Raw genomic sequence first — 24,735 nt, forward strand, 5'->3', positions numbered from 1 at the left:
GGGGCTTTGGAGAAGACAAGCCTAGGTCTGAATTTGGCTCAGTTACATAGCAAGTAATCTTAAGAGAAAAGGCAGCTACTCTGAGCTCCAATTTCCTCACCAAAAAAGTGGGTACATCTATCCTGCATAGTTATGTGAATTAACTAAATATGGTACTTAGAAAGTATTCAAGTATGCGCCCTGTCTGTTCTTAACACATGCTGCTGCTGCTGCTAAGTCGCTTCAGTCGTGTCCGACTCTGTGCGACCCCAGAGACAGCAGCCCACCAGGCTCCCCCGTCCCTGGGATTCTCCAGGCAAGAACACTGGAGTGGGTTGCCATTTCCTTCTCCAATGCATCAAAGTGAAAAGTGAAAGTGAAGTCGCTCAGTCGTGTCCGACTCTTTGTGACCCCATGGACTGTAGCCCACCAGGCTCCTCTGTCCATGGGATTTTCCAGGCATGCTACTATTGCTTAATTCAATTTAACAACCTAAAAATAAGATTCACTGAAACTTTGAATGAGGTATGATTTGGCACCCCTGATCGACCCAATAACCCAATAACCCAATAATTATAAGCTATAATCTATACATAAAAAAAGCTGACAGGTTAGGAAAAAAAAGAACTCAACTCTTCTTACCTGGAGTCTCTTGTGTTCTCCTGATAGCTTTCTTTGTGACCGTTTGGCTTAAAACAGTTTGTGAAGGTGGTTCATCCTCTAAAGAACAGACATAACAATCGTAAAATTCAGAATATGCAAAGTGAGTAGAGATTATGTATATTAACAGCAATATATAAACAGAAATGCAAGTAATTCATTGTTATGAAAACTTGGTCTCTCTGTGCACGGGCGCCACATCAAATCCCAGAGACAGAGTCGTGAGTGAAGCGGAAAAGGACAGCTTTACTGCTTTGCCAGGCAAAGGGAGACACTCCAGGCTTCTGCCTTGAAAAACTATGTGTCCCATCCCCAGAGGACTTCATAAGTGTTTTTATCAGTGGGTCAAAGGTGGGGTGTCTGACAAGATAAGGGTGTGAGCAGGGTTTGCACTCCCTTACTCTCATCTCAGGTGGTCAGTCTCCTAATCCTGATGATTAATCTGGGCCTTTTAATCTTACATCAGGTGAGTTCTTGGTTGTTCTTCCCTTGATTAGCAACTGTTGGAACCTGCCCTTTGGAACTCAGAGAAGGTCATAATGGCTGGCGTACTGCCTCCAAACAATGGGGAGACTCACAGGGGCCCACTCAGTTTCAATCTCTTCAGAAATGTGTAATTAAGGGGTTCCCTGGTGACTCAGTGGTAAAGAATCTGCCTGCCAATGCAGAAGACTCGGGTTTGACCCCTGGGAAGGGAAGATCCTCTGGAGAAGGAAATAGCAACTCATTCCAGTATTCTTGCCTGGGAAATCCCATGGACAGAAGAGCCGAGGGGGTTACAGTCCATAGGGTAGCAAAGAGAGTCAGACACGACGTAGGGGACGCTAAACAACAAAAAATTAGGTTTACCAAAACTTGGGAATTGAACTAGTAGCAGTTCTTACAACTGAAGAGTAGTAGTTCTTACTACTCTTTAGGACAACATAAAAATAAACTACTCACCAATGATGCTTTACAAAATAAATATAGAAATATTACTCTAGAAAATTTAAAAGATGGGCTAAAAAGGAAGAATGAAAAACATGTAGATTCTCATAGATTTACTAAAAATAGAAGTAAATCCTTTGCGTGTTAAAAAAAAAAACACCCCAAAACTAGCTTATACAATTGCATAGGCCTGTGTGGAAGAGTCATACAACTTAGCATATTTCCTTTGCCTTCCAAAGCATTCTTCTAGCTACTGGAGATACAGAAAGAATATAAACACTGAAGTATAACATGGTCCCTCAAATATATATGTAGGATCTGTGTATATATGTAGGATCTTTGTCTTCAGAAGTTTATAATCTTAAAAGAGATAAAACATGTATAGGGGTTAAACGGTCTTGAATTGCTACTCCCAATTGTAACTCACATATCTTTAACATAATTTCCAAAATCATCAGCACTTCTACTGTGTCAGCACTTCAGGCATCAGCATGCAATGTGCCGACTCTTACTCAGCTCTAAACAGAAAATCCACCTCCTCTTCATCATATCCACCAATGGTCTATCACCAACTATGTAATCCCATTATGATTCAAACCCCTTGGTTTTACCTCATAGGTGCGCTACCTGGAGCCAACATGAAACTCCATCTGTGACTCAGTGTTAGATGGGGTAGGGGCAGTGTGGGACAGGATGCATTACCGGCGATGACTCATTCATCTGTGACTTTCCTAAAACTACACAATCACTTTGTCAGTAACACTGTGGCCCATTTAGATGAAAACTAATGAAAGTCTTGCTTTGTCACGCTACTACTTAACTACTGAGGTTACACTGACGGTCCCCAACATGCGAATTTCTGGCAGAGACCACCACACTAGAGAGAGTGATCAGTTCAAGTTTATCACACACTGGGAGGCTTCAGGTTCAGGATGACTGCCTTGACCCCATTTCAGTGTAAACATGTGGGTGGGATCTCAAATCAATTCATCAACTACGCTAGTCCTCAAAACGGCCACGCACGAAATTCCCCTTCCTCTCTCTTCTTCTGCATAGTGACGGGGAAAGACTGGAAGGTTAGATGAGGACCAAAAACCTCACTGAAGGATTTCTGGCCTCGGAGTTAAAGGAGGAAATGGAAGTGGCTTTGGCAGAAACATCCGCAGGGTAGAGAGAACCGATATGAAACCGATGTGAAACTGAACTCTGAGTGATTCAGTGTCCTGCCTTTTGCCTAACTCGCCGCCCCGAAGTGCAGGCCTGCAGAGAACAGGCAATCCTGACACCTCTAAATTGATGCCCAGGGAAGCACGCGGCTCCTCGACTCTGCTCAGGTCACTACGCACGACCGCCTTTCCTTCCGGCGCCCCCGCCCTGCCACTTTCCCGCCAGCCGACGGGGCGGCCCGGGGGTGGGGGCTCACGTCCATCCCGGAGAAGCTCAGAGGGGACGAGCTCAAGGCAGGCACACGCCCGCCCAGGACGCGCACACCCTTCGCGCGTACCCGCCCACGGCACTCCCTCCCTGACTCGCGGCTGACACTGTTACCTCCGACTGTCTCACCTTCGGATGAATGGGAGTCCCGTAATCCTCTTCTAGTCGTAACCGGAGAGGGTCGTATCGGAGGCGGCGGCGAGTGCAGCTGCTCCTGGAGGCGAGTAGCTCTCCGCGTCTGCATCTCCTCGGCTTCGTGGAGTCGGGGCTGCCTTCGCTGCCGAGACCGAAGGTAATAGGCGCTTTCTCTCACTTCCTTTTTCGCCGAATCGGGCCGGAACCCTTCTAGCGGAATCGGTCTTCCCACCCGGGCCTTTTCTTTGGCCGCCCGGGGCTCGAAGTCGCCGTACACTTCGGGCGGCTCTTCTGAGAACCTCACTTCCCGCCGGCCGTGGCGCGACGGCGTAGGAGTTCCGTACGCAGGCACGTCACTGCTGCCGCCATTTTGAGGGGCGAGCCGGGGCCTTCCCTCCCGTATCGGAGCCCTGGGCGTGACGTACAGCGCCCATCCTTCCCTCTCCGGCTCCGCCCTCCGTCCCTCGCCTGCCATAGTTGTTGACGTAGCTTGAGTCGCTCGCGAAGGTGTTTTGCGGTGCCCTTAAGAGTCTCCTGCCGTTGGTGGCGATCGGTTTTCGGAGTGTAGGGGGGTGGTGTCGGCGGTCAGGGAGGCAGTTGAGTGTCGCCGAGGCTGCCGCCTGCGTCGTCGCTGCTGTGCTGCAAACCGGCCTCTGGGCCCATGGTGTGCTCCGAGGGCTGTGGGAGAGGCAGTGCCTGTCCTGGGTCAGCTGCCGCGGGTCACTCCCGCCTCCTGGCTGAAGGCACCAAAGAGGAGGAGAAGCGCGAGGAGGCGTCGCTGTCCTCGGCCTTCGGGGAGGGAGGGAGGGAAGACGGAGAAGAGACAAGTGGCTGGGCAAATTGCCGGTCCTCAGTCCAGCTGCTCCTGGCAACTGTTGCCTGCTTGCAAGAGGCGCCCGGCCGGGCCCCCAGCACAGAGTCGCTGGGAAAGGCGGAGTGAAACGGCGGTGGAGGAGAAGTCTCGGTCCTCAGCCCCAGGCTGTTGCGCAGTTTTCCCGCAGCCTTTTTGATCGACTCTTGCCATCGCCGTACCTTTCCAAGTGTCCCTTTGCAGGGCTGATAAGACATATTCGCAGGTGTCATCTTTCTCTGGAGAAAATTTTAGTTTGAAGTTCCTTGGGAAAGCAGTTTACCAGTTTTAGGTTTTAAAAGTCACTTCTTGAGTACGAAATCGGATCTACAGGCTTACTTGGGTGGATTTCCATTTTCAAAATGTACGCAGCAAACAGTATTACTCCTGATTTCGTATAAAGGCTCTACTTCAGCAACACTGCTCAGAGACATTGTTAGTGCTGTGTTATGGGCAGTGAGAAGTGAGCAAATACTTTGATTAAAGACAGCACTGTAATTTTCAGTTGTGATCCAATATTTTCACTTTGCTTCTGAGCATGACTTGATATACTGCGTGTGATACAGAGTTTTTTCTGCGTTTAGTTACTGAATAAGAAAACATGACAAAGCCATTCGTTTCACTTCTGTGTACCGTATTTGCAGATGTGGAAAATCTGCAAATATCTAAACTTAGACACACTGAGGGAGTGTTATTGAAAAATCGGTTAATCTTGCCTTCACATACACACCCCCTTCTCGGACGATTTTCCATAATTGATTTTAGTGACTAGATTTTAAAATTTGTAGTTTGGATAGCAGTTACAGTGAATGGGCCTGAAAATTTTGAAGTGAAGTGAAAGTCGCTCAGTCATGTCTGATTCTTTGGGAACCCATGGTGTACCGTCCATGGAATTCTCCAGGCCAGAATACTAGAGTTAGTCTTTACGTTCTCCAGGGGATCTTCCCAACCCAGGGATCGAACCCACGTCTCCCGCATTGCAGGCATATTCTTTACCAGCTGAGCCACAAAGGTGTGTACTCTTTAATGTATTTAAAATCACTTTAGAATGTTTTTGAGCAACTCATTGTCCAAACTGGGGGCACATCTTTTTTAATGAAATCTTAACTATGTCTTGTGTTTTCACTAATAGGCCATAAATTTGGCCACAGACACAAGTAATTACATGCTTTAGAATCACCTAGGTTTTTGCTTGATGGAAGCCCTCCTTTAGTTTTCTGTTTTTTTGTTTTTTTTTTAATTATATACAATATAGCCAAAGAAACTGAAGGAATAGCAACATGAGAGATGCTACTTTTTAAAGAATCTTTTAGGGAAAATTAAAAGCATGTTCTCCCTTGTCAGCCTGAGTTAGTATATTTGGAAAATTTGTGGGACATTTCTCTGACAAAATGCCGAGAAGTGTTGATACTTGGTTAATATCTGACTTTTACTTGTTTTAACTAGTGCTTTATAAGGTACCTGTTATATTACTCTATTAATATGTAACAGGAAAAGTACTGTAATAGATGAAAAGATATAATAGATTCAAGGATATAATAAAGGAATAAGATAAAAGGATATAAAACTTTATACAAGTAGTATTAATAAAGTTCATATTATAGTGGTAATATTAATACATATATTAAGCTCTTTAACCAAGGACAGTTAACTATAAAGAAACTTGGATACAGATTGTAAAACAGGTTTGGAGGGCTGTGTTAAAAAAAGAAGACAGGAGATTCACTACATAAGTACATATATTGCTGCTGCTAATTTGCTTCAGTCCTGTCCGATACTGCAGGCCCACAGACTGTAGTCCACCAGCTCCTCCGTCTGTGGGATTCTCCAGGCAAGAATACTGCAGTGGCTTGCCATGCCCTCCTCCGGGGATCTGCCCGACCCACGGATGAAGCTGCATGTCTGTGTCTCCTGCCTTGGCAGGCAGGTTCTTTACCACTAGCACCACCTGTGTCATCCTGTAATTAAAAATGCTTGAAGAACTTAGGAATGGTTTTCAAAATCATGAGAAGCTTGACGCAAAATCAGAGGAATAGTAACTTTAGCATTAAAACATACATTTTTTTAGAGTTTTCCCTCTTGTCTAGGTAATAAGGGTACATAATCCTAGCTCTGCCATACGTGCCTCCCACACTTAGCAACCTGACAAATACCAACTTTCATTACCAACTGTGAGGTAAAGCTAAACCCTTGTCGAACCAGATATTCTGCTGTAGATGTTTTCCAACCCAAGGGTGGCACAAAAGAGGTAACATCATAGAGGCGGGAGACTCCGCTAATGTCATAAGGGAACTGCTGGACTGCTAATACCAAGAGGAAGCATGAGCTCTGAAGGTTAAACAGTTATTGTAGGAGTTTGAGATCTATGGAGGAATTCAGTGAATCGAAAGAGAACAAGAGAAGAAATGATTAGAACAAAGAATAGACTCATTCATGTATTTATTAAACATCTGTGTTGAAACAATAGATGCTTAATAAATACATGAATTCAATTAAAAGTATTCTTTACCCTGAGGGAATTTGCCATATATTAGTGAAGACATATATACAAAATTATAATTGGCATTAATTTAAATACCTAACTATTAGGCCTCAGTCTAGAAATCTAATGTTCTTGACACTGGATTTCTAAGTAAAGCAGCTATTTTACTAAGATAATTGTTGTACATGAGTTTTTTGTTTGCTGTTCTGTGCCTAAGTCATGTCTGACTCTTTGCAACCCCATGGACTCCAGCAGCCAGGCTCCTCTGTCCTCCACTATCTCCTGGAGTTTTTTGTTCAGGGTAAGCAGAAATCCTGTTACGTAGTGAGAAAGCATTTATCAATTCATTGTACATAGCGTTCAGAGTTTTGGTCAGAAAAATAACTTTGGGGTTATATCTTAGTAGAAAAAGGTTAACATTGTTATTTTTAATAAAAAGATTAAAATATTAAATAAGAGGAAGTAAAGCCATGAAATTAAAAGACGCTTACTCCTTGGAAGAAAAGTTATGACCAACCTAGATAGCATATTCAAAAGCAGAGACATTACTTTGCCAACAAAGGTCTGTCTTGTCAAGGCTATTGTTTTTCCAGCGGTCATGTATGGATGTGAGAGTTGGACTGTGAAGAAGGCTGAGCGCTGAAGAATTGATGCTTTTGAACTGTGGTGTTGGAGGACTCCTGAGAGTCCCTTGGACTGCAAGGAGATCCAACCAGTCCATTCTAAAGGAGATCAGCCCTGGGTGTTCTTTGGAAGGAATGATGCTAAAGCTGAAACTCCAGTACTTTGGCTACCTCATGTGAAGAGTTGACTCATTGGAAGACTGATGCTGGGAGGGATTGGGGCCAGGAGGAGAAGGGGATGACCCAGGATGAGATGGCTGGATGGCATCACTGACTCGATGGACGTGAGTCTGAGTGAACCCCAGGAATTGGTGATGGACAGGGAGGCCTGGCCTGCTGCGATTCATGGGGTCGCAAAGAGTCGGACACGACTGAGCAACTGAACTGAACTGAAAGACATAGTAGCCAGCTGCATTTATTCCCCATTCTCACAAGTGATAGAAAAAATATTTTGAAGACAATATAAATGAAAATGTCTTGCTGGAAATGAAGTGACAACAATAAATGGCCGTCCACTTATTCTTTGTTGAATTAGAAATTGCAATTAAACATCTAAAAATGTTCCCAAATCCTGCAACTTCTGCCAAAAAACGATGGTTGAAGACACCAAAAAATAAGTTAATGAAGAATCATTAACCCAATAAAATTTTGAGCTTGTGCTATGTACTGCTGCTGCTACTGCTGCTAAGTCACTTCAGCTGCGTCCGACTCTGTGTGATCCCATAGAGGCCGCCCACCAGGCTCCCCCATCCCTGGGATTCTCCAGACAAAAACACTGGAGTGGGTTGCCATTTCCTTCTCCAATGCATGAAAGTGAAAAGTGAAAGAGAAGTCGCTCAGTCCTGTCTGACTCTTTGTGACCCCATGGACTGCAGCCCACCAGGCTCCTCTGTCCATGGGATTTTCCAGGCAAGAGTATTAGAGTGGGGTGCCATCGCCTTCTCTGGTGTTATGTACTAGGTAAACCCTATTCTAGGTGCTGGGGATATAGCAGAAAAGAATAGACCAAAGAAAACCCTCTCTTCCTTCTAGGATTTTATATTCTATGGGAGTCAGATAAAAATCAATATAAGTAAAATAGTACGTTGGTCAGGAGTTTTATAGGAAAAAATTAGGAAAGGGGAAGTGAGATTTATGTGAGCAGATTTCTTCTCTGTTGTCTTGAATTGGCCCAGGTCAGGAACAAGACTTTTAGACTGACTTGACAAGTTGCCCTTAACCAATTATGTGTTCTTGGGTAAACTGCTATCCATCTCTCAATTTTCATTTTTATAAAATTAACAGATCTTTTATCCATTTAGCCGCCACTTTTGTTCATTATCTCATTTAGTCACAACCACCTCATGAGGTATGTATGTAGCGTTGTCCGCATTTAACATGGGGACACGCGCCTCATAAAGCTGGCAGTCGGTTTCCAAATCAAGCTTGACTGGTGCTTGCCATTATCATTGGCTAGTGCCGCTCACTGCGTTGGTTCCATTGGTTCCTCAAGCCTGTGAGCTTTAGGTTTTTTAAGGGCTCGGTTCAGTTCAGTTCCGTCGCTCAGTCGTGTCCGACTCTTTGCGACCCCAAGGGCTGCGCCAGGCTTCTCTGGCCATTCACCAATTCCAGGGCCCTCCAATATGTTGCAGAGATGTCTGCCTTCGGGTCAGAGAGCAGCGCGACCGCGAGAACGCTGGGAGGTTTCGCGGTTCTGTCCCTGCTCTCCCCCCGCCTCCAGCCTCCTGCCCCGCCGCCGGCTGCTGGGGCAGTGGAGCCGGGGGTGACGCCTGGGGGAGGAGGGGGAGGGGCCGGCGCCTACCAGTCCCAGCATTCCGCGGGCGCCTACCCTCCCCGCGGAGGTCGCCATCACGTGGGCAGGGACGGGACGACGTTCAGTTCGGCGGCGTCCGAGGGGTGCAGCCCCGCGTTGTGAAGCAGAAAGAACGCTCGAAGGGCTCTCCTGACGTTGACAGTCGACGGTTTAAAACCTCGCTAGACATTGTAAGTAAAATGTGTGTACAACTTTTCCATGTTTTAATATTTGATCTGATACCTTCTTTTTAAATATCTTTCAGAAAAGATCCCTCCCCACCCCCACCTCTTTACCGCAAAAACCTTAAACGGAGCAGGTTGGAGGTATATTTTTGTTTTGGAGTGAAAAAGAGAGAAACAGAATCGCGTAAACATTAAACACAGGAAGGTGAGAATAAATCTTCGTTTGGACCTTGAGAAGCAGAATTCCCCTAAGGTTCAAATGTAAACGGGAAATCTACCAGTGCAGGTGTTGATTACTCCCTTACCTCCGTGTTTGACTGGATTCCTTCATTCGTCTTCTTAATCCTTGTAAGATAGTGCCCCCGCCGCCCCTCACTCCCCAACCCCTGCCTTTTAGCCTTAATGGTGCTAAAAAGAGCAAAGTTTGAAGTTTTAATGAAACCCTGCAATTACCAGTTCATTACATATTATATATGTATTCCCAATTGTATTTCATACCCGGTGAGAAAGTTTATCCCCTTTTCCTTCCTCCAAAAAAATGTACTGCCTACTTAATCAGTAGTGGTTAATTGAAAGATTTTATACACAAGATACAAAAATCAGTTATCTTAATCTGATTCAATACACTGTTTTTATTTCAATTTTACCTCTCAAGGTTCTAAAACGTTTTATTTTAGATCTCTATAAGAGATTTCCTTCCTTGTATCTGTTTGTTAAGAGTTAGGGCTGTGACTGTTCTCCATATCTATCAGTTCAGTTTTGTTTTTCAAGCACAGGATTAGTATGTAACTGGCCAGTGGAAAATAATTTTAAAAGGAACTTAATGGTAGAGGAACTGAAAATGTTCCTGGAAGCCTTTAATGTGGATTAGAATAGTTTGGAAAACTGGCTTTTGCTTTGAAAACTTTGAAAGCCTCTCCTCAGCAATATTTTTTATGCTGAATGCAGAGTCCAGAACTTGATTACCAGTTTTGCTTCTGGTTTATCACGTAACCATAAGTGACTCATTTAAGTAGTATTTCACTTGTTTTTTTTAACTTATGTAGAGATAATACTAGCCTGAGAGTGTCTGTAATTCACAAATAAAGTAACAAGAACTTATCTAATTATTTGGGGGTTATTGGGTATTTTAATAATGTATAGTGTCTTGTATGTAATCTATCTTTGCCATGGAAAGTAGTTTTGAAAACTGAAGGAGAATCCACATTCCTCTGCAGTGCAACTTGAATTTCCTGAAGGAAAGTTTGCTCAGAGAAGCTTGGTATGCTTTATGCTGTTTCTCATTTTGCATTTAGAAATTTAATTGTGTTAAAATTTCATTGCTAGTCAATATTTTATGACTATTGTGCCTGCCCAGCAAGAGGTAATTCAGTGCACTGATTATACTTTATCGTAGGTTTTGGACAGCAAATTAAGCACTTGTGAGTAAAGAAAGATGGCTCCCACATTGGTTATGAGCATAGACTTTGGAGTCACAGCTGAATTTAAATTCCTGTTTTGTCACTTTGTAACTTGGGCAGGTTACTTTTATCACTCTGACCCCATGAAAGCAGAGATTTAGAGTTGTTTGGAACATTAAATGGGATAGTTTAAGGACCTAAGTGGAAACAGTTATTGCCAATTGGGCTAATTTTCTCTTTACTAATATTAAAATAAGTGGCATATCGTTCTGATAATCAAAATAGAGTGGAGGAAAATTTACCTGTAATTCCACTACCTCAATAAATCAAAAATTTAAAATTTTTATGCACTCTTCTTTAGCCTCCGTTCATGGATATACATAATGTAAATAACATTTTTGCAGGCAGGCAAGTTTAAGACATTAGTTTGTAAACTTCTGAAGGTTTTGTCTTAATTATATAAATAGAGCTTTCTGGTTCTGCCTCTCTGATCTACTAGTGTTGAAAGAGCAGAATTTAACCTTTAGCACAGTTTCCGCTTATTTTCCTCAGTCCGAAAAATAAATGTTGCACTTTCACTTAATAGTTAGACTAATAATAAACACTTTCTGAGACTTATTTTATGGTAAGGACTGCACATTATCTCTTTAACACTCATAATGCTTCTTTCATGTAGGTAGTGTTATTCTATTTTGTGGTGATTAAAACCAGAGAAACAGGGAAGAGTTCACCAAGTCAGGTGCTGGAGCAGTCATTCAGGCCTTATGCAGTCTGACTTTAAGGGACTGTGCTGCCAGTCTTTCCTATTTAGAGATTCACTATATGGAGGTCAAGTCATATGTGTATGCAGGAGATGATCCTGGTGGCTGACTTAAAACTTCTTTGTATAAAAACAACAAACAGTATTTGTACAACAGCCATAACCACCACATGTAAAAAAAAAATGTTTAGGAAAACAGGAGTAGGGAGGTTTTAGTGTCTTCACAGTTGAGGCATTCACCTATATTTTTAATAGTTGTGGCAGTAAAAAATATGATTTATACACCAGACAAGTTATTAAGACTAAATTTTCCCTTTTTTTTTAATTAGAGATAAACATCATAAAGTAAATACAGGGTTTATAGTGAAAGAGAGCTACCTTTCACTAAACAGTGTTTATAAGTGTTTTTTAAACTTTATAAGGAGCATCAGAATCATCTGGTGAGCCTCTTAACACAGATTCCGGTACACCCTCAAAGTTTCTGGTCTAATAAGTCTAGGGGGGTGCCTAAGATTTCACATTTCTAATAAGTTCCCAGGTGATGTTAATGATTTCCAGCTAATGAGTTTAGTTTAGTGGTGGTTGGCCAAATTGTTGGCCTGATAGTGAAACCTCAGTAGCATTGAGCACCCAGCTCCTGTTTTAAAACACTCTCCTCTAATAAAAGGAACCAGGACTTTTTTTGTGGGGAGGGAAGCTCTTGAATCTAGGGCATGGACAGGGAAAATATAAGAGGAGCCTGAAACATTTTGTGGTGCTGGAAATAAAGGAGATGCTCGAAATGGTTTAGGAGCTCTTTGAAAAGACACAAGAGTGACTTGAAGGAGCTCCTCCTGATTGCCAGAGTTGGAACAACTTGAGTAATAGAATGCATAATGGTAGTGCTGGATTTTAACTCACAGAATAAGTGGCCCCAAGTCCATACTGACATAGCTGAGTACACAAATAGGATTCAAGAAGGGACAGTTCTTTCTTATAGAAGAATTCCAATAAATAAACATGGCAAGAAGGAAATAGAAAATCATTATTAGGCAAAACCGCAGCATAGTAATTATTGCAAACAAAATGTGCCTGTAATGCTGGTAGGTGAAAGTTTGAGGAAATACAGGATATTTGCGCAGTCTCAGAGTGTCTCCCCAAGATAATTATTAGTAACTTGACAGGGGAGATAACCAACTGACCAAGGTTAAAATCTCCACAGAAATAAGGCTTATGGATATCATGAACCCAGTGATGTGATGCACTTAGAAACACATCATTTCTTTGGTATTATTCTTGCCCAAAATGCATAACCTCTTTATCTTTCTGCTCATGCTGCTGCTGCTGATAAGTCGCTTCAGTTGTGTCCGACTCTGTGCAACCCCATAGACTGCAGCCCACCAGGCTCCCATCCCTGGGATCCTCCAGGCAAGAACACTGGGGTGGGTTGCCTTTCCTTCTCCGATGAATGAAAGTGAAAAGTGGAAGTGAAGTCGCGTGACCCCATGGACTGCAGCCTACCAGGATCCTCAGTCCATGGGATTTTACTGGAGTGGAGTGCCAGTGCCTTCTTTTCTACTCATGGGAAAACATTATAAACACAAATTGAGGGACATTCTACAAAATAACCAACTGATATTTTTCATAAGTATCAAGGTTACAAAGACCAGGAAAAGTCACAAAAGATAATGACAGAAACTGTCACAGATTGGAGACTCAGGAGAATAAACAACTAAATGCAGTGAGTGATCCCAGATTGAACCATGGAACAGAAAAGGAACATTAGTGGAGAAACTGGCAAAATTCTAACAGTCTGTAGTTAATTGACTTGTACCATGTTAATGTCTTGGTTTTATAACAGATATAAAATTAGTTCAAAGTAAGATGTTTAATAAAAATGTGCTGGCTTCATGTAGATACTAAAGATGATTAGTGGAGTTGAACTGATACTGGGAATCAGTTGTGCTGCCCACTGTTGGAATCATAGCAAACTCTCTGAACCTTTGTGCGTTGCTTTTTGCCTCTACATAAGTCATCCTAAACCTGAGATACAAATCAGAGGAGTTGGGAGGGAGTAGAATGAAGGGTAAGAAGAAAAAGAAGACTTTCTGTACTCAGGAAAGGTATATATATCTGAACTGCTCCAGGCCCTTGAAAAGCAGTTCCCCAGGGAAGTAAGTGGAGTGCTTTTTGTTTTTAGTGTTTAGTACTTTCTCAACTTGCCTTTAAAAAATACGGGGTAAGTACTACCTAGGGAAAACACTGGGAAATGACTTTAACTTGTGATAATAGTAATCCTAACTTACTATGACAGTGGATAATGGTACAGAGGAGTGGGCAAGACTTAGTTAGGTACTTAGTTTTCAACACAGACATGTGTGGTGTTGGTTGTTGTTCAGTTAGTCCAACTCTTTTGGGATTCCATGGACGAGCCTGCCAGGCTCCTCTGTCCATGGAATTCTCCAGGCAAGAATACTGAAGTGGGCGCCTTTTCCTTCTCTAGGGATGAAACCTGAGTCTCCCGCATTGGCAGGCGGATTCTTCATCACTGATCCATCAGGGAAACCCAAATTGCTGGTACAAAGTCAGAAATACGTAACCTTAGTGCTACTAGGTCTCACTATTGAAAACTGCTAATTAACTTTAAAAGTTTGGCTCCTAGTATTTTAAATTGAAACTAGGCAGCATTTGAATCGTGGACTTGTGTCCATTAGGGCAAAGTAGATTGAAATGCACCAGTAAATGTCTAAACCAGTTGTTCCCCTTTGTGGAATGCCAGCAATGCACAGACACACCTGTTATGTTTGTCAGTTCTTTGCTTTTTTTTTTTTTTTTTGACTGCACCTCTCGAGGCTTGTGGGATCTTAGTTCTCCAACCAGGGATTGAACCCTGGTCCTCGGCATTAAGAGCTCAGAATCTTAACCACTGGACCATCAGGGGAGCTCTCTTTGTGTCAGTTCCTATGTGACTCAGGATATTTTTTGTTCAGCTTATCTTCTTTCAAAGAGGGAATAGTGTGTGTGCCAAATAGTGCTGGAGTGTGCCTTCTCTCTGTGATCTCAGAACTTTGCCAAATTAAGTTAATTCCTCACAAAACAGACTGAAAACTTCTTTCAGGAGCATATATATTCTTAATATATTTTAAGCAAAGAATTATTTTAGATTATGTGAATTTAAAAAGGAGAGGAATTCTTTTTCATACTTTTAAATCTGTGCTGTGTGTGCTCAGTTGCTCAGTCATATTCGACTCTTTGGGACCCCTTGAACTGTAGCCCACCAGGCTCCTCTGTCCATGGAATTTTTCAGGCAAGAATACTGGAGCGGGTTGCATTTCTTCCTCCAGGGGATCTCCCCAGCCCAGGGATTGAGGCACCTCTTGTGTCTCCTGCATTGGCAGGCAGATTCTTTACCACTTTACCTGGGACGCCTTACTTAACTCTCAACATCTAAATTTAGAACTGGTTAATGAAATAAGAAGCTTTTGAGATTTCACTTTATATGTGAGACTTACAGGGGAAGATACCCTGGAGAAGGAAATGGCAACCCACTCCACTATACTTGCCAGTTAATTCCATGGATAGAGGAGCCTCGTGCTACAGCCCATGGAGTCACAAAGAGTCAGACACGACAGAGCACACATGCGTGAGACTTCTAGAGAAACTGTCTCATAAAATATTCCATGGAAGAAAATATTTAAAATGGAAAGTCAAGAAAATTTAGAGCATTTGTATTTTTTCTGTGTCTGTCTTTTGGTTTTATGTATTATATGAGGACTTGGCTGAAATGATAAATCTGCCTGGAGAAGTCGCTCCAACTCTACTCAATCTGAAACATATTATGCAGCCTAAAAAGAATAAGGTGGTTTTTGTCTATCAAAGGCAGATTTGAACTAACTAACATGCATTCAGGAAATAGTGATTCTTGATATAGACTTGAGCTGCTATTTTTTAGTAGATGTAAATTTCACTGGTTTAAATAGTACTGCATTTTCTATTTTGATGTTAAAGTGCTGTTTTCTAAATTTTCCTCTAATAAAGCTGCAGAAAACATCTCACACACAAAAATTTTGATTTAGGGAGTTCCCTGGTGGTCCAGTAGTTAGAACTGGGCATATTCACTGCCATGGCCCAGGTTCAGTTTCTGGTTGGGGAATTAAGCCTCACAGTGCAGTTAAAAAAAAATTGATTTGTGTTTTTCTTTTGTAGAGTTGGTCTTCTGTATCTACAAGTCTCATGTCTGTGGATTCAACCAACCACGAATAGAAAATATTTGTGGAAAAAAATTCCAGAAAGTTCCAAAAAGCAAAACTTGAACTTGGTATGCTCTGGCAGTTATTTACTTAGAATTTACTTTGTATAAGGTCGTAAGTAATCTTGAGATGTGCATAAGTTATATGAAATTCTATGCCATTTTATATAAGGGACTGGAGTGTTCATCCCTCCATGCATTTTGGTATCTCTGGGTGATCCTGGATTGAATCCCCCACTTATATAGGATGACTGTATAGAGTTTATGTGGTAGAGAAGCCTTTTAAACTTTGTTTTTTGCTCACTATTGCTGGCTGGAAGATTCTTGAAAATAAAAACATTCTAACTTCTTCAGTGGGCCTTCCATAATTTTCTGTGATTTCTGTAGGTAATCTTTTTATATCCATCTAAAAGCCCTTAAAACCCACCCTGGTGGCTCAGACAGTAAAAGCATCTGCCTACAATGCAGGAGACCCAGGTTCGATCCCTGGGTAAGGAAGATCCCCTGGAGTAGGAAATGGCAACCCACTCCAGTACTCTTGCCTTGAAAATCCCATGGATGGAGGATCCTGGTAGGCTACATTCCGTGGGGCCGCAAAGCTGACGGACTTCACTTTCACTTTCAAAAGCCCTTATAAGACCTTTACCTAAAGCATTGGTTCTACTCTGGATTCCCTGGACATCTAGAAGTTCTATAAGGTTTTTCTCTTTGTATTTATAATATTTAGCATTGTGCCTAGTACATGGTGGTTTGTTCCCTGGCTACTTTCAGCATTTCTACAAGCCTAATGATGCACAGTGGTAAAGATGTGGGTATGATCTCTGGGTCTGAAAGATCCCCTAGAGTAGGAAATGGCAACCCACTTCAGTATTCTTGCCTGGAGAATTCCATGGACAGAGAAGCCTGGTGGTCTATAGTCCATGGGGGTCACAAAGGGTCACATACGACTGCACATGCATGCAAAAATGGTTATCATATATTCACCTCAAATCAACCACTTCTGACTTAAGCTAATGGTGTTGAGAAAGGAAACAAATCCAGAATGTCTCAGTGTTTCCAACTTTATGTTACAGGTGCTTTGAATATTCTCTCCGATTTAAAGTATTGAAAATTTCTGAACCAGGAAACACTGGTTTTTTACTTGTTTTATTAGAAGTTCTGACTGGCAGAGTTACATGTCTAATTAATAAAATGAGAAAATGACATTATTACAAGAATGGTAATTGTTCCGGCATCCTCCCAAAGTGAGATCTGAGGGGGGAGCCTAAGAATAAAAATAGCCTTTGATAGTGAAATGATTAGGAACCATTCCTGCTCAATGGTTCTGAACCATTTCAGGTTCCTTTGGGAATGAAAATGTGTGTACAGTTGACTTTTGAACAGTACAGTTTGGATTGTGTGGGTCAACTTACATGCAGATTTTTTTCAACGATAAATAGTATGGTATGGCATAGTCTGTGGTTGTTTGAATCTTAGGATGCAGAGGAACCCTGCTTCCACTGCAGGGGGCGCACTCCTGGTGCAGAACTAAGATCCCTACTTGCCATGCTGTGTGGCCAGGAAAAAAAAAGGAATATTGTTTCACAGATGGAGGATTACTGTTGAATGCTTGGCCAGGTGAGGCAAGCCAAGGTTCTTTGGGCTTCATCTTGTCTGGAAGGAGAGTAGTGCTTTTCTAATATGCACAAAGGCACCATATGAAAAAACAAAGTGCTGCACAGAGATGCATGCCTTTATAGAATATGCCAAGATAAACTTTGTTTTCCATTAGGTAGCTAATGGAGAAATTAATTCCATTAATTAACATTAGGTAGGGCTTCCCAAGTAGTTCAGCTGATAAAGAATCTGCCTTCAATGCAGGAGACCCTGGTTCGATTCCTGGGTCAGGAGGATCCTCTGGAGACGGGATAGGCTACCCACTCCCAATATTCTTGGGCTTCCCTGGTTACTCAGACAATAAAGAATCCACCTGCAATGCAAGAGACCTGGCTTAGATCCCTGGGTTGCTGAGATCCCCAGGAGGAGAGCATGGCAACCCACTCCAGTATTCTTGCCTGGAGAATCTCATGGACAGAGGAGCTTGGTGGGCTATACTCTGTGGGGTCGCAAAGAGTCAGACACGACTGAGTGACTGAACAACAACAAATAGTTGATTTACAATATTATATTTTCTTTTACCTTGTTTCTAGAAAGAGATAGTTGCTTGCAGACACAGCTCCGTGTCTTTCTATAGGGTTCCTCTTCCTCAGTCACCCACCTTGCCTCTGAACAAAATAATTGCAGCTGATCTTCTTATCCACAGTGTGAAAGTTTGGTTTTGCCTATTAATCTGTTTTTCTAGCCCACTCCTATTTTCTGCTCTGCTCTAAAGAATAGATATATGTTTAAGTATAATTGATTCAGTTTGCTGTACGGCAGAAACTTAACAACATTGTAAATCAACTATACTTCAGTAAAAATTATTTAAAATATAAAAATGAAGATAGAAATAGAAAAAAAAGTACCAAATAGAGGTTATGTAAGTTGTTAGGATTTGTGATACCATGACCATTCATGTATCTCCAACCATTCAAAGAAAAAATGTTTATAATTATCTTTGAAATACTCTGTATGCCTTTCCTGCCCCCATCTACTTCCCTCTCCCATCAAAGGTAGTAATTATCCTTGTGCTTATCTTTTTCTTTTTAGCTTTATTGCATATTTTTCCTAAGCAATATATTGAAACTATGTAAATGGAAACTTACATAAGAGAGAGTGAGTGTATGCTTTTTATAAGAATACGTTAGGTTTTTTTTTTTTTTTTTTTTAGCCATTCTACTGTTTGTGGACATTTTGGCTGTTATTTTGCTATTACACAGAGAACTACCATGAATATTTTTTATTCATGTTTTTAAATAAACATGTAATTTTCTCTAGAGTAGTTACCTAAGAGTGGAGTTACTGAGTTATAGGAAACTCACATTCTCAGCTTTATTAGATACTGCCCAAAATGGTTATACTAATTTATGTTCCTGTCATTAGGGTATAAGAATTCAAGTTACTCTATGTTCTCTGATATATATTTAATATATCAAAATGGTACATGTTTTATGGGGAGGAAAAGTAAAGAAGGAGAGGGAATATTGTCTCACTGTGCTCAGAGCCATAGGGGATTAGAGATTAAGGGGATGAAGTATAATCAGGAAGCTTTGGGCTCCATGTGGTGATTGACATAAACAGAGGTACAGGTTTGATGGGATTGGTTGGTCCTCATATTTTCAAGCAGATAATGGTAGTGAAGTTGTGAGGGCGAGAAGCAGGAAGGTTTGAGAATCTTGCCAGGAGTATTTTGGGGAAAGGCTCTTCACTCTTGCAGTGATAAGGCTGGGAATGAGTTAGGAGGCTGGTAGTACGTGATCTTGTTCTGAGCATTTAGTGCTTTGGAGCCCCCTTTTAACTCCCCTCTTACCTGTAGTGGTTTGGAGGACCAGGGGAGGGTCGGTTTTGTCTGGAACACATGGAATACTAGAGTTCTCTTGGTTCAGGAATACTTGGAGCTCTCAGTTCAGTTGCTCAGTTGTGTCCAACTCTTTGCGACCCCATGGACTGCAGCATGCCATGCCTCCCTGCCCATCACCAACTCCTGGAGTTTACTCAAACTCATTCCATTGAGTCAGTGATGCCATCTAACTATCTCATCCTCTGTCATCCCCTTCTCCTCCTGCCCTCAATCTTTCCCAGCATCAGGGTCTTTTCCAGTGAGTCAGCTCTTCACATCAGGTGGCTGAAGTATTGGAGTTTCAGCTTCAGCATCAGTCCTTCCAATGAACATTCAGGACTGGTCTCCTTTAGGATTGACTGGTTGGATCTCCTTGCAGTTCAAGGGACTCTAAAAAGTCTTCTTCAACACCACAGTTCAAAAGTATCAATTCTTTGGTGCTTAGCTTTCTTTATAATCCAACTCTCACATCCATACATGAGTACTGGAAAAACCATAGCTTTGACTAGATGGACCTTTGTTGGTATAGTAATGTCTCTGCTTTTTAATATGCTCTCTAGGTTGGTCATAACTTTTCTTTCAAGGAGTACACGTCTTTTAATTTCATGGCTTCAGTCACCATCTACAGTGATTCTGGAGCTCAGAAAAATAAATTGTCTCACTGTTTCCACTTTTTCCCCATCTATTTCCCATGTAGTGATGGGACCAGATGCCATGATCTTATTAGTTTTCTGAATGTTGAGTTTTGAGCCAACTTTTTCACTCTCCTCTTCCACTTTCATCAAGAGGCTCTTTAGTTCTTCTTCGCTTTCTGCCATAGGGGTGGTGTCATCTGCATATCTGAGGTTATTGATATTTCTCCTGGCAGTCTTGATTCCAGCTTGTGCCTCATCCAGCCCAGTGTGTCTCATCATGTACTCTGCATATAAGTTAAGCACTTAACATATAAGCGCTTGGAGCTCTAGTGCTTTCTTAACTCTTAAAGTTAGAGAAACGAAGGTTGGAAGAAGGGTGGATTTATTCGGAGCATTTGGAGCTTTAGGACTTCTTGACTGCTATACAGAGATGTGGAGTCATGGGGGAGGGGAAGTCTTGCCTAGGGTCTATAGAGCCCACATTGTCAAACTTGTTAATTTTTGCCAGTCTGGTTTAAATGAAATACGGTATCTTGTGGTTTCAATTTGAGTTTCTCCTTTTTACTCTAAAAATTCCAAAATGCTATATCTTTCCAACATCAAACTTAGTCATATAACTTTACCACTAACTTCTGTGGTAAACCTCACAATAATGTGGGTTTATTCTTCATCTGTTTGTTGTACCCAAGATTTCCTGATTCAGCAAGTGAAACTTCTACTGTAGTGGCTTCTGACAGTAGACCCTCAGGGCAATCTGCTATACCCCATGTTGCCACCACAAAGGTCAGAAACCCTATTTTGTGTTCACTGTTGCCTGAGGGGGCTGGATTGGTAGCCTTCACACATTGTCACCTAACCTCATAAAACACATCAGTGTATTGACTCTGATTCTGTCTCACCCCATCTGGAGCCCCCACCAAAATATTTGCTCCATGTTGCAGCCCTGTCAGAGGTGGCTCTTCAGTTATCTTTTAAGGTTGCCATTTTAAAATCTGAGAATCACAGCTACTGTTGATAGTCTGTAAGGAAAATGCTTTGGCTAATCACAGCTAAGGATATAACTGCCCCTGCTTTGCAGGCTGTATCTTTATACAGGTTAACCCTGTGTAAATGGGACACCCATCTTCCCCAGTGTTCCTTAGTGCTCTCACAGCATCAGGCCTCAGAATTCACAAAAGAATTGCTGGAGAAAGGCAGGCTATATATTGTATTCTGATGATCTGTGGCACACTGTAGGTGGTTATCTAGTTGTTCAGTACATCTTACTTTACCCCACCTTGTTTACTTGTTACATTTAAATGTCATGAAGGAGTACAAAGATGGTGAAAGTGTCTCTAAATCCCAACTGATTTACTATATATGTCCCAAGAATAGTTCAGGACTGTGCCTTAATTGGCTTAAACTTAAATGTGTATAAGCCTATAAAGACGGATGTGGGCAGTGAGGCATGTCCCTTATGGTTTCTTTTCCAGCCTTCAAAAGGATTTCACCCAACTTTCTATGGTTGGTTATTAAGAATATTATCTAATAATTTTGTAAGGTTTTCCTTGCATTGAAGTCTGTTTTAGAAGACTGTCACCATTGTTAACATTATCCCACCCATTATGGTAATACTATCTATATGGCACCCATTTCATGGAAAACAGATAATAGAAATCTCAAAGTTTTACCATGTATATGATTATACAGACCATATTATTCCCAAAGTGCAAAAGGAGTAGGAAAAATAAATACATAGTCCTAAAAAATAAATGAGACTAGTACAAATCTTAAATGAACCAAAATCTTCCCTGTTGCCCAGTCAAGCATAAGAATAACTCCCAACAGATAAGTTGGTTTGAACCCATATAAAGTTGTCATGGGGAATCCCATGAGACAATTCTTATGTACCTTGACTGATCCAAATGATTTCCAAATGCATGTTTCTAATGATATTGTGAGCAACTCAAAGCCCATATGAGTTGTCTGAAGTTTTATTATTTACAGGTATGTGAAGCATTCCCAGAACCGTTCAACCAACTCAACAGCAGCTACTTCCCTGTGACTGGGTCCTGATTAAGGTCCTCCCAAGAAAGACTTCATTGGATCCACGCTCAAGAGGACACTGCCAAGTTTTCCTGACCCCTCTACATCGCTATAAAGTGCTAAGGCCTTAAGACTTGGGTACTTGTATTACAACGGCAAGAGTGCCAGCACCCACCAAAGACTCATTGGACTGTCAGCTTCTGTTTCACCAAACAGACATAATAACTTACCAGCAAAGCAGAGTAAGCCAAGTGCCTCTGCAAATACCACCGCCTGATAACACACAAGAAAAAGTAACTTAGACTAGAACCCTGTCTTTTCTTAAGAAGCTGAGATTTAAAGGAGCTATTGTGACATCTGTGCTGCTAGTAGTGACTGATAACATAGACTGGATCAGTCCCTGAGTTTGGAGAGTGGCTACAAGTGAGTGAAAAATAGACAACAAAATCTTGAAGAATTGCACGGAGGTGCAAGCCAAATTTTACCCTCTCCAAGTAATGGTGGTTGGACTCAGAAAGTGCTAAACCAAAATTGTAATAGGTCTGGTTACTTGGGTGTTTCTCTTTATTATCATTGTTGCTTCTTATTGTTACATTTGCTTTCTGTGTTGTCTCTCTAGGTCCCAATGTTCTCAGATAATTCACATTGCCCTGACTGTGGGCAGCAGTGGTTCCCTAGTTTAGAACTAGGGCATTGGTTGTACCAAACTGAACTGGTTGAGAATGAATGTTACCAAGTCTTCTTAGACCGTATTAACAGAGCTGATTATTGCCCTGAGTGTTATCCTGATAATCCTGCTAATAGAAGCCTTGTTCTTCCTTGGTCTTTCCCACTTGAGTGGGCTCCTCAAAATCTTACCAGGTGGACCTTTGAAAAAGCTTGCCACCCATTTCTTCTGGGTCCTCCACTGGTTAGAAAAAGAATACATGACTCTAGAGTCGCTGGTTTTAACCCTGCACTACAGTTAATCCTGACGAGGACAGACAAAACCTTAAACAAAAAACTTGGCCAAAGCAAATAACTTCTTAAACAGTCAAGATCATGGAGACTCTAGAGGGTTTTGTACTAGTAGCCCAAGGAAGATGGAAAAATGACTCCTTTCTAAATCTGATCCAGACTGTCACTGCTTTGGGAAACTGCTTAAATTGTTGGATCTGCTTCCAGGGTCTATGCATCTCTTGTTCAGCATAAATTTAATTAGTAATCCAAGCCAGAGTGTTCCTCTGGGACCTGACTAATCCATATTTCCTTTGTTTTGGAATTAGCTTGCTCCTCCTAAAAATCTCCACAGCCTAATCATTGCTGTTATTATGACAAGGTAGTCCTGGAGGAGAGGCCTCATATTGTGTGTACTTTAATTATATTCTAGTAATAACTTTTGTGGGAAAGCATCCTTGTAGCTGAATTCTAGATTATTCCAGTAAAACAGACATTTAATAAGAATCTATATTCTAAATTCCACCTCTTATATATTAATCAGTGATAACTATATATATATATAAGATTGATTTATATTTAACCAAATGTTCATCATTGGCTCTATTTGGTTTATCATCATTGTGGCTTTGACATTATTAACTGGTCACTGTCAGAGAAACCACATTCAATCAGGCAACACCTATATAGGTTACAGAATAATATGCAGAAATGCCACTGTCTAGTTACTTGGCTCTACATAAGCAAAGACTATCCTGTCTTTGTGGTGACTGAACTTAGAATGTCCTCCTCTGGAAGTGGAAAAGTACCTGTATTAGAAGCTAGGTGACAGAAGAAGTTATCAAACTTGACTCCATATAGATTATGAACAGTTTAGGGGAAGCATTTTTCTTAGAACTAAGAAGGACTTACGTGACATTGGCCTCATTCTGGCCTTCACTTGTTCATAAGAATCATGGAACCAGAGTTTGAGTTAAGAAACTTGGAAAAAGTAGCTGAAAACATCTCAGAGTACACTTCACAATTTAAAAATTCCACTTAAGATGCTAAATAATCCATTGCTTATGTAGCAACTCAACAATGTTCTCAAGGTCCCAGGTTCTTTCTCTCTTTCCCCTCTGGGATCCTTATTGTATTGGCTTTTTGTCCTCATAGTTTTCTCAGTGAGTACAGTGTAGCTTGTTGCTGCTCCAGACATTTCAATCTCTCTCAAAAGACTGGAAGTAGGGAGCAAAAAGCTTTGTCCTTTCAAGTCTCTATTTTTTATTTGGGAAGAAAATCTTTCTCTCAGAAGTCCCTCAGATTTTTCCTTACATCTCGTTACATCAGGGATTTTCCCTCACATCCTGGATTCACAAGGGAACCTGGAAACCTGACAGGAATGGAGTTGACATTGCCTGGGTAGGACACATTGTCTCCCCTAATAAAATCAGGGCTCTTTTAGGAAGAAGTGAGGAATGAATGGCTGTTGGTATGCAACAAATCATGCCTGCCACATGTTAAAAGTCATTTGTTAGTCTGTATACAGAATGTACCCCAGAGATCTTCCCTGTATCTGCCTTATGTCTGTCATGATTGACGTTCTTTTCTGTTCTATTGCTGAATAAATTGTGTGTGGACTGCTATACTGAGTGAAGACTAATTAGTTTATTATTAATCCTTGGTTAAGAACTATACTATCCTAAAGCTTTATCTAAAAAGTGAAAATTTGCTTTGAGGTATTGCTTTTGAGGATGGTATTATAGTCAATATTAATGTCTCCTAAACTTTTTTAGACACACACCAAAAAACACTACTTATGTTCAATTCAGGAGAACAGAGAAAGGTCCTTTTGTTTTTGTTTTAACCAATCTCATTCTTAAATAGTGGCTTCCCTGGTGGTCCAGAGGGTAAAGAATCTGCCTGCAATGTGGGAGACCTGGGTTCGATCCTGAGTCGGGAAGATCCCCTGGAGAAGGAAATGGCAACCCCCTCCAGTATTCTTGCCTGGAGAATCCCATGGACGGAGAAGCGTGGTAGGCTACAGTCCATGGGATTGCAAAGAGTCGGACACGACTGAACAGCTTCACTTCACTTAGAGAATAGAGAAAGGTCCTATTGTCTTTGTTTTAACCAATCTCATTCTTAAATAGTAGGACATTAAATGGATTTATATAGTTGAGTTTCAAGTCAGTGCCTCGGTGAGCTTGTCAAAAATGCAAATTTC

At 41.5% G+C, this 24,735-nt stretch overlaps 3 protein-coding genes across 11 annotated transcripts in view; 2 read left to right on the plus strand and 1 right to left on the minus strand.

Annotated features, from left to right (window-relative positions):
* Positions 1–4,223, minus strand: part of TOR1AIP1 (torsin 1A interacting protein 1) — a 43,929-nt gene extending 39,706 nt beyond the window's left edge. For all 4 annotated transcript variants that reach the window (XM_040263877.1, XM_040263875.1, XM_040263876.1 and 1 more), the window contains exons 1-2: positions 3,130–4,223; positions 622–699 (exon numbers count right to left, since the gene is read on the minus strand). In XM_040263877.1, the coding sequence (XP_040119811.1) occupies positions 622–699; positions 3,130–3,610 (559 nt within the window). In that variant the 5' untranslated portion in view covers positions 3,611–4,223. The remainder of the gene's footprint in view (positions 1–621; positions 700–3,129) is intronic.
* Positions 2,951–24,735, plus strand: part of LOC120880512 (torsin-1A-interacting protein 2-like) — a 45,362-nt gene continuing 23,577 nt past the window's right edge. Inside the window, exon 1 of one of the 3 annotated variants that reach the window (XM_040263880.1) lies at positions 2,951–3,292. The gene's annotated coding sequence lies outside the window, so the exon portion shown is untranslated. Of the gene's footprint in view, positions 3,293–8,906; positions 9,074–9,198; positions 9,273–24,735 lie in introns of those variants that run through there. The other 2 variants (XM_040263878.1, XM_040263879.1) reach the window with 2 other exon arrangements.
* Positions 8,939–24,154, plus strand: LOC120880513 (torsin-1A-interacting protein 2). Of its 4 annotated transcripts, XM_040263882.1 has the most exons (3): positions 9,148–9,272; positions 15,413–15,567; positions 21,555–24,154. In XM_040263882.1, exon 3 carries the CDS (start codon positions 22,219–22,221, stop codon positions 22,612–22,614), a length of 396 nt encoding a protein of 131 aa, XP_040119816.1. In that variant the 5' UTR covers positions 9,148–9,272; positions 15,413–15,567; positions 21,555–22,218; the 3' UTR covers positions 22,615–24,154. The 4 variants fall into 4 exon arrangements, with proteins under 4 accessions (XP_040119815.1, XP_040119816.1, XP_040119817.1 ...); XM_040263881.1 differs by lacking the exons at positions 9,148–9,272; positions 15,413–15,567 and adding an exon at positions 8,939–9,073; XM_040263883.1 differs by lacking the exon at positions 15,413–15,567 and having other exon boundaries at positions 9,188–9,272.

This window comes from Oryx dammah, unplaced genomic scaffold (genome assembly GCF_014754425.2).
Source record: "Oryx dammah isolate SB20612 unplaced genomic scaffold, SCBI_Odam_1.1 HiC_scaffold_21, whole genome shotgun sequence".
NCBI classification, from domain to species: domain Eukaryota; kingdom Metazoa; phylum Chordata; class Mammalia; order Artiodactyla; family Bovidae; genus Oryx; species Oryx dammah.

Coding starts and splice junctions, on each gene's coding strand:
- LOC120880513 (XM_040263881.1), top strand. CDS start 22,219: ATGTTCTCAGATAATTCACATTGCCCTGACTGTGGGCAGCAGTGGTTC.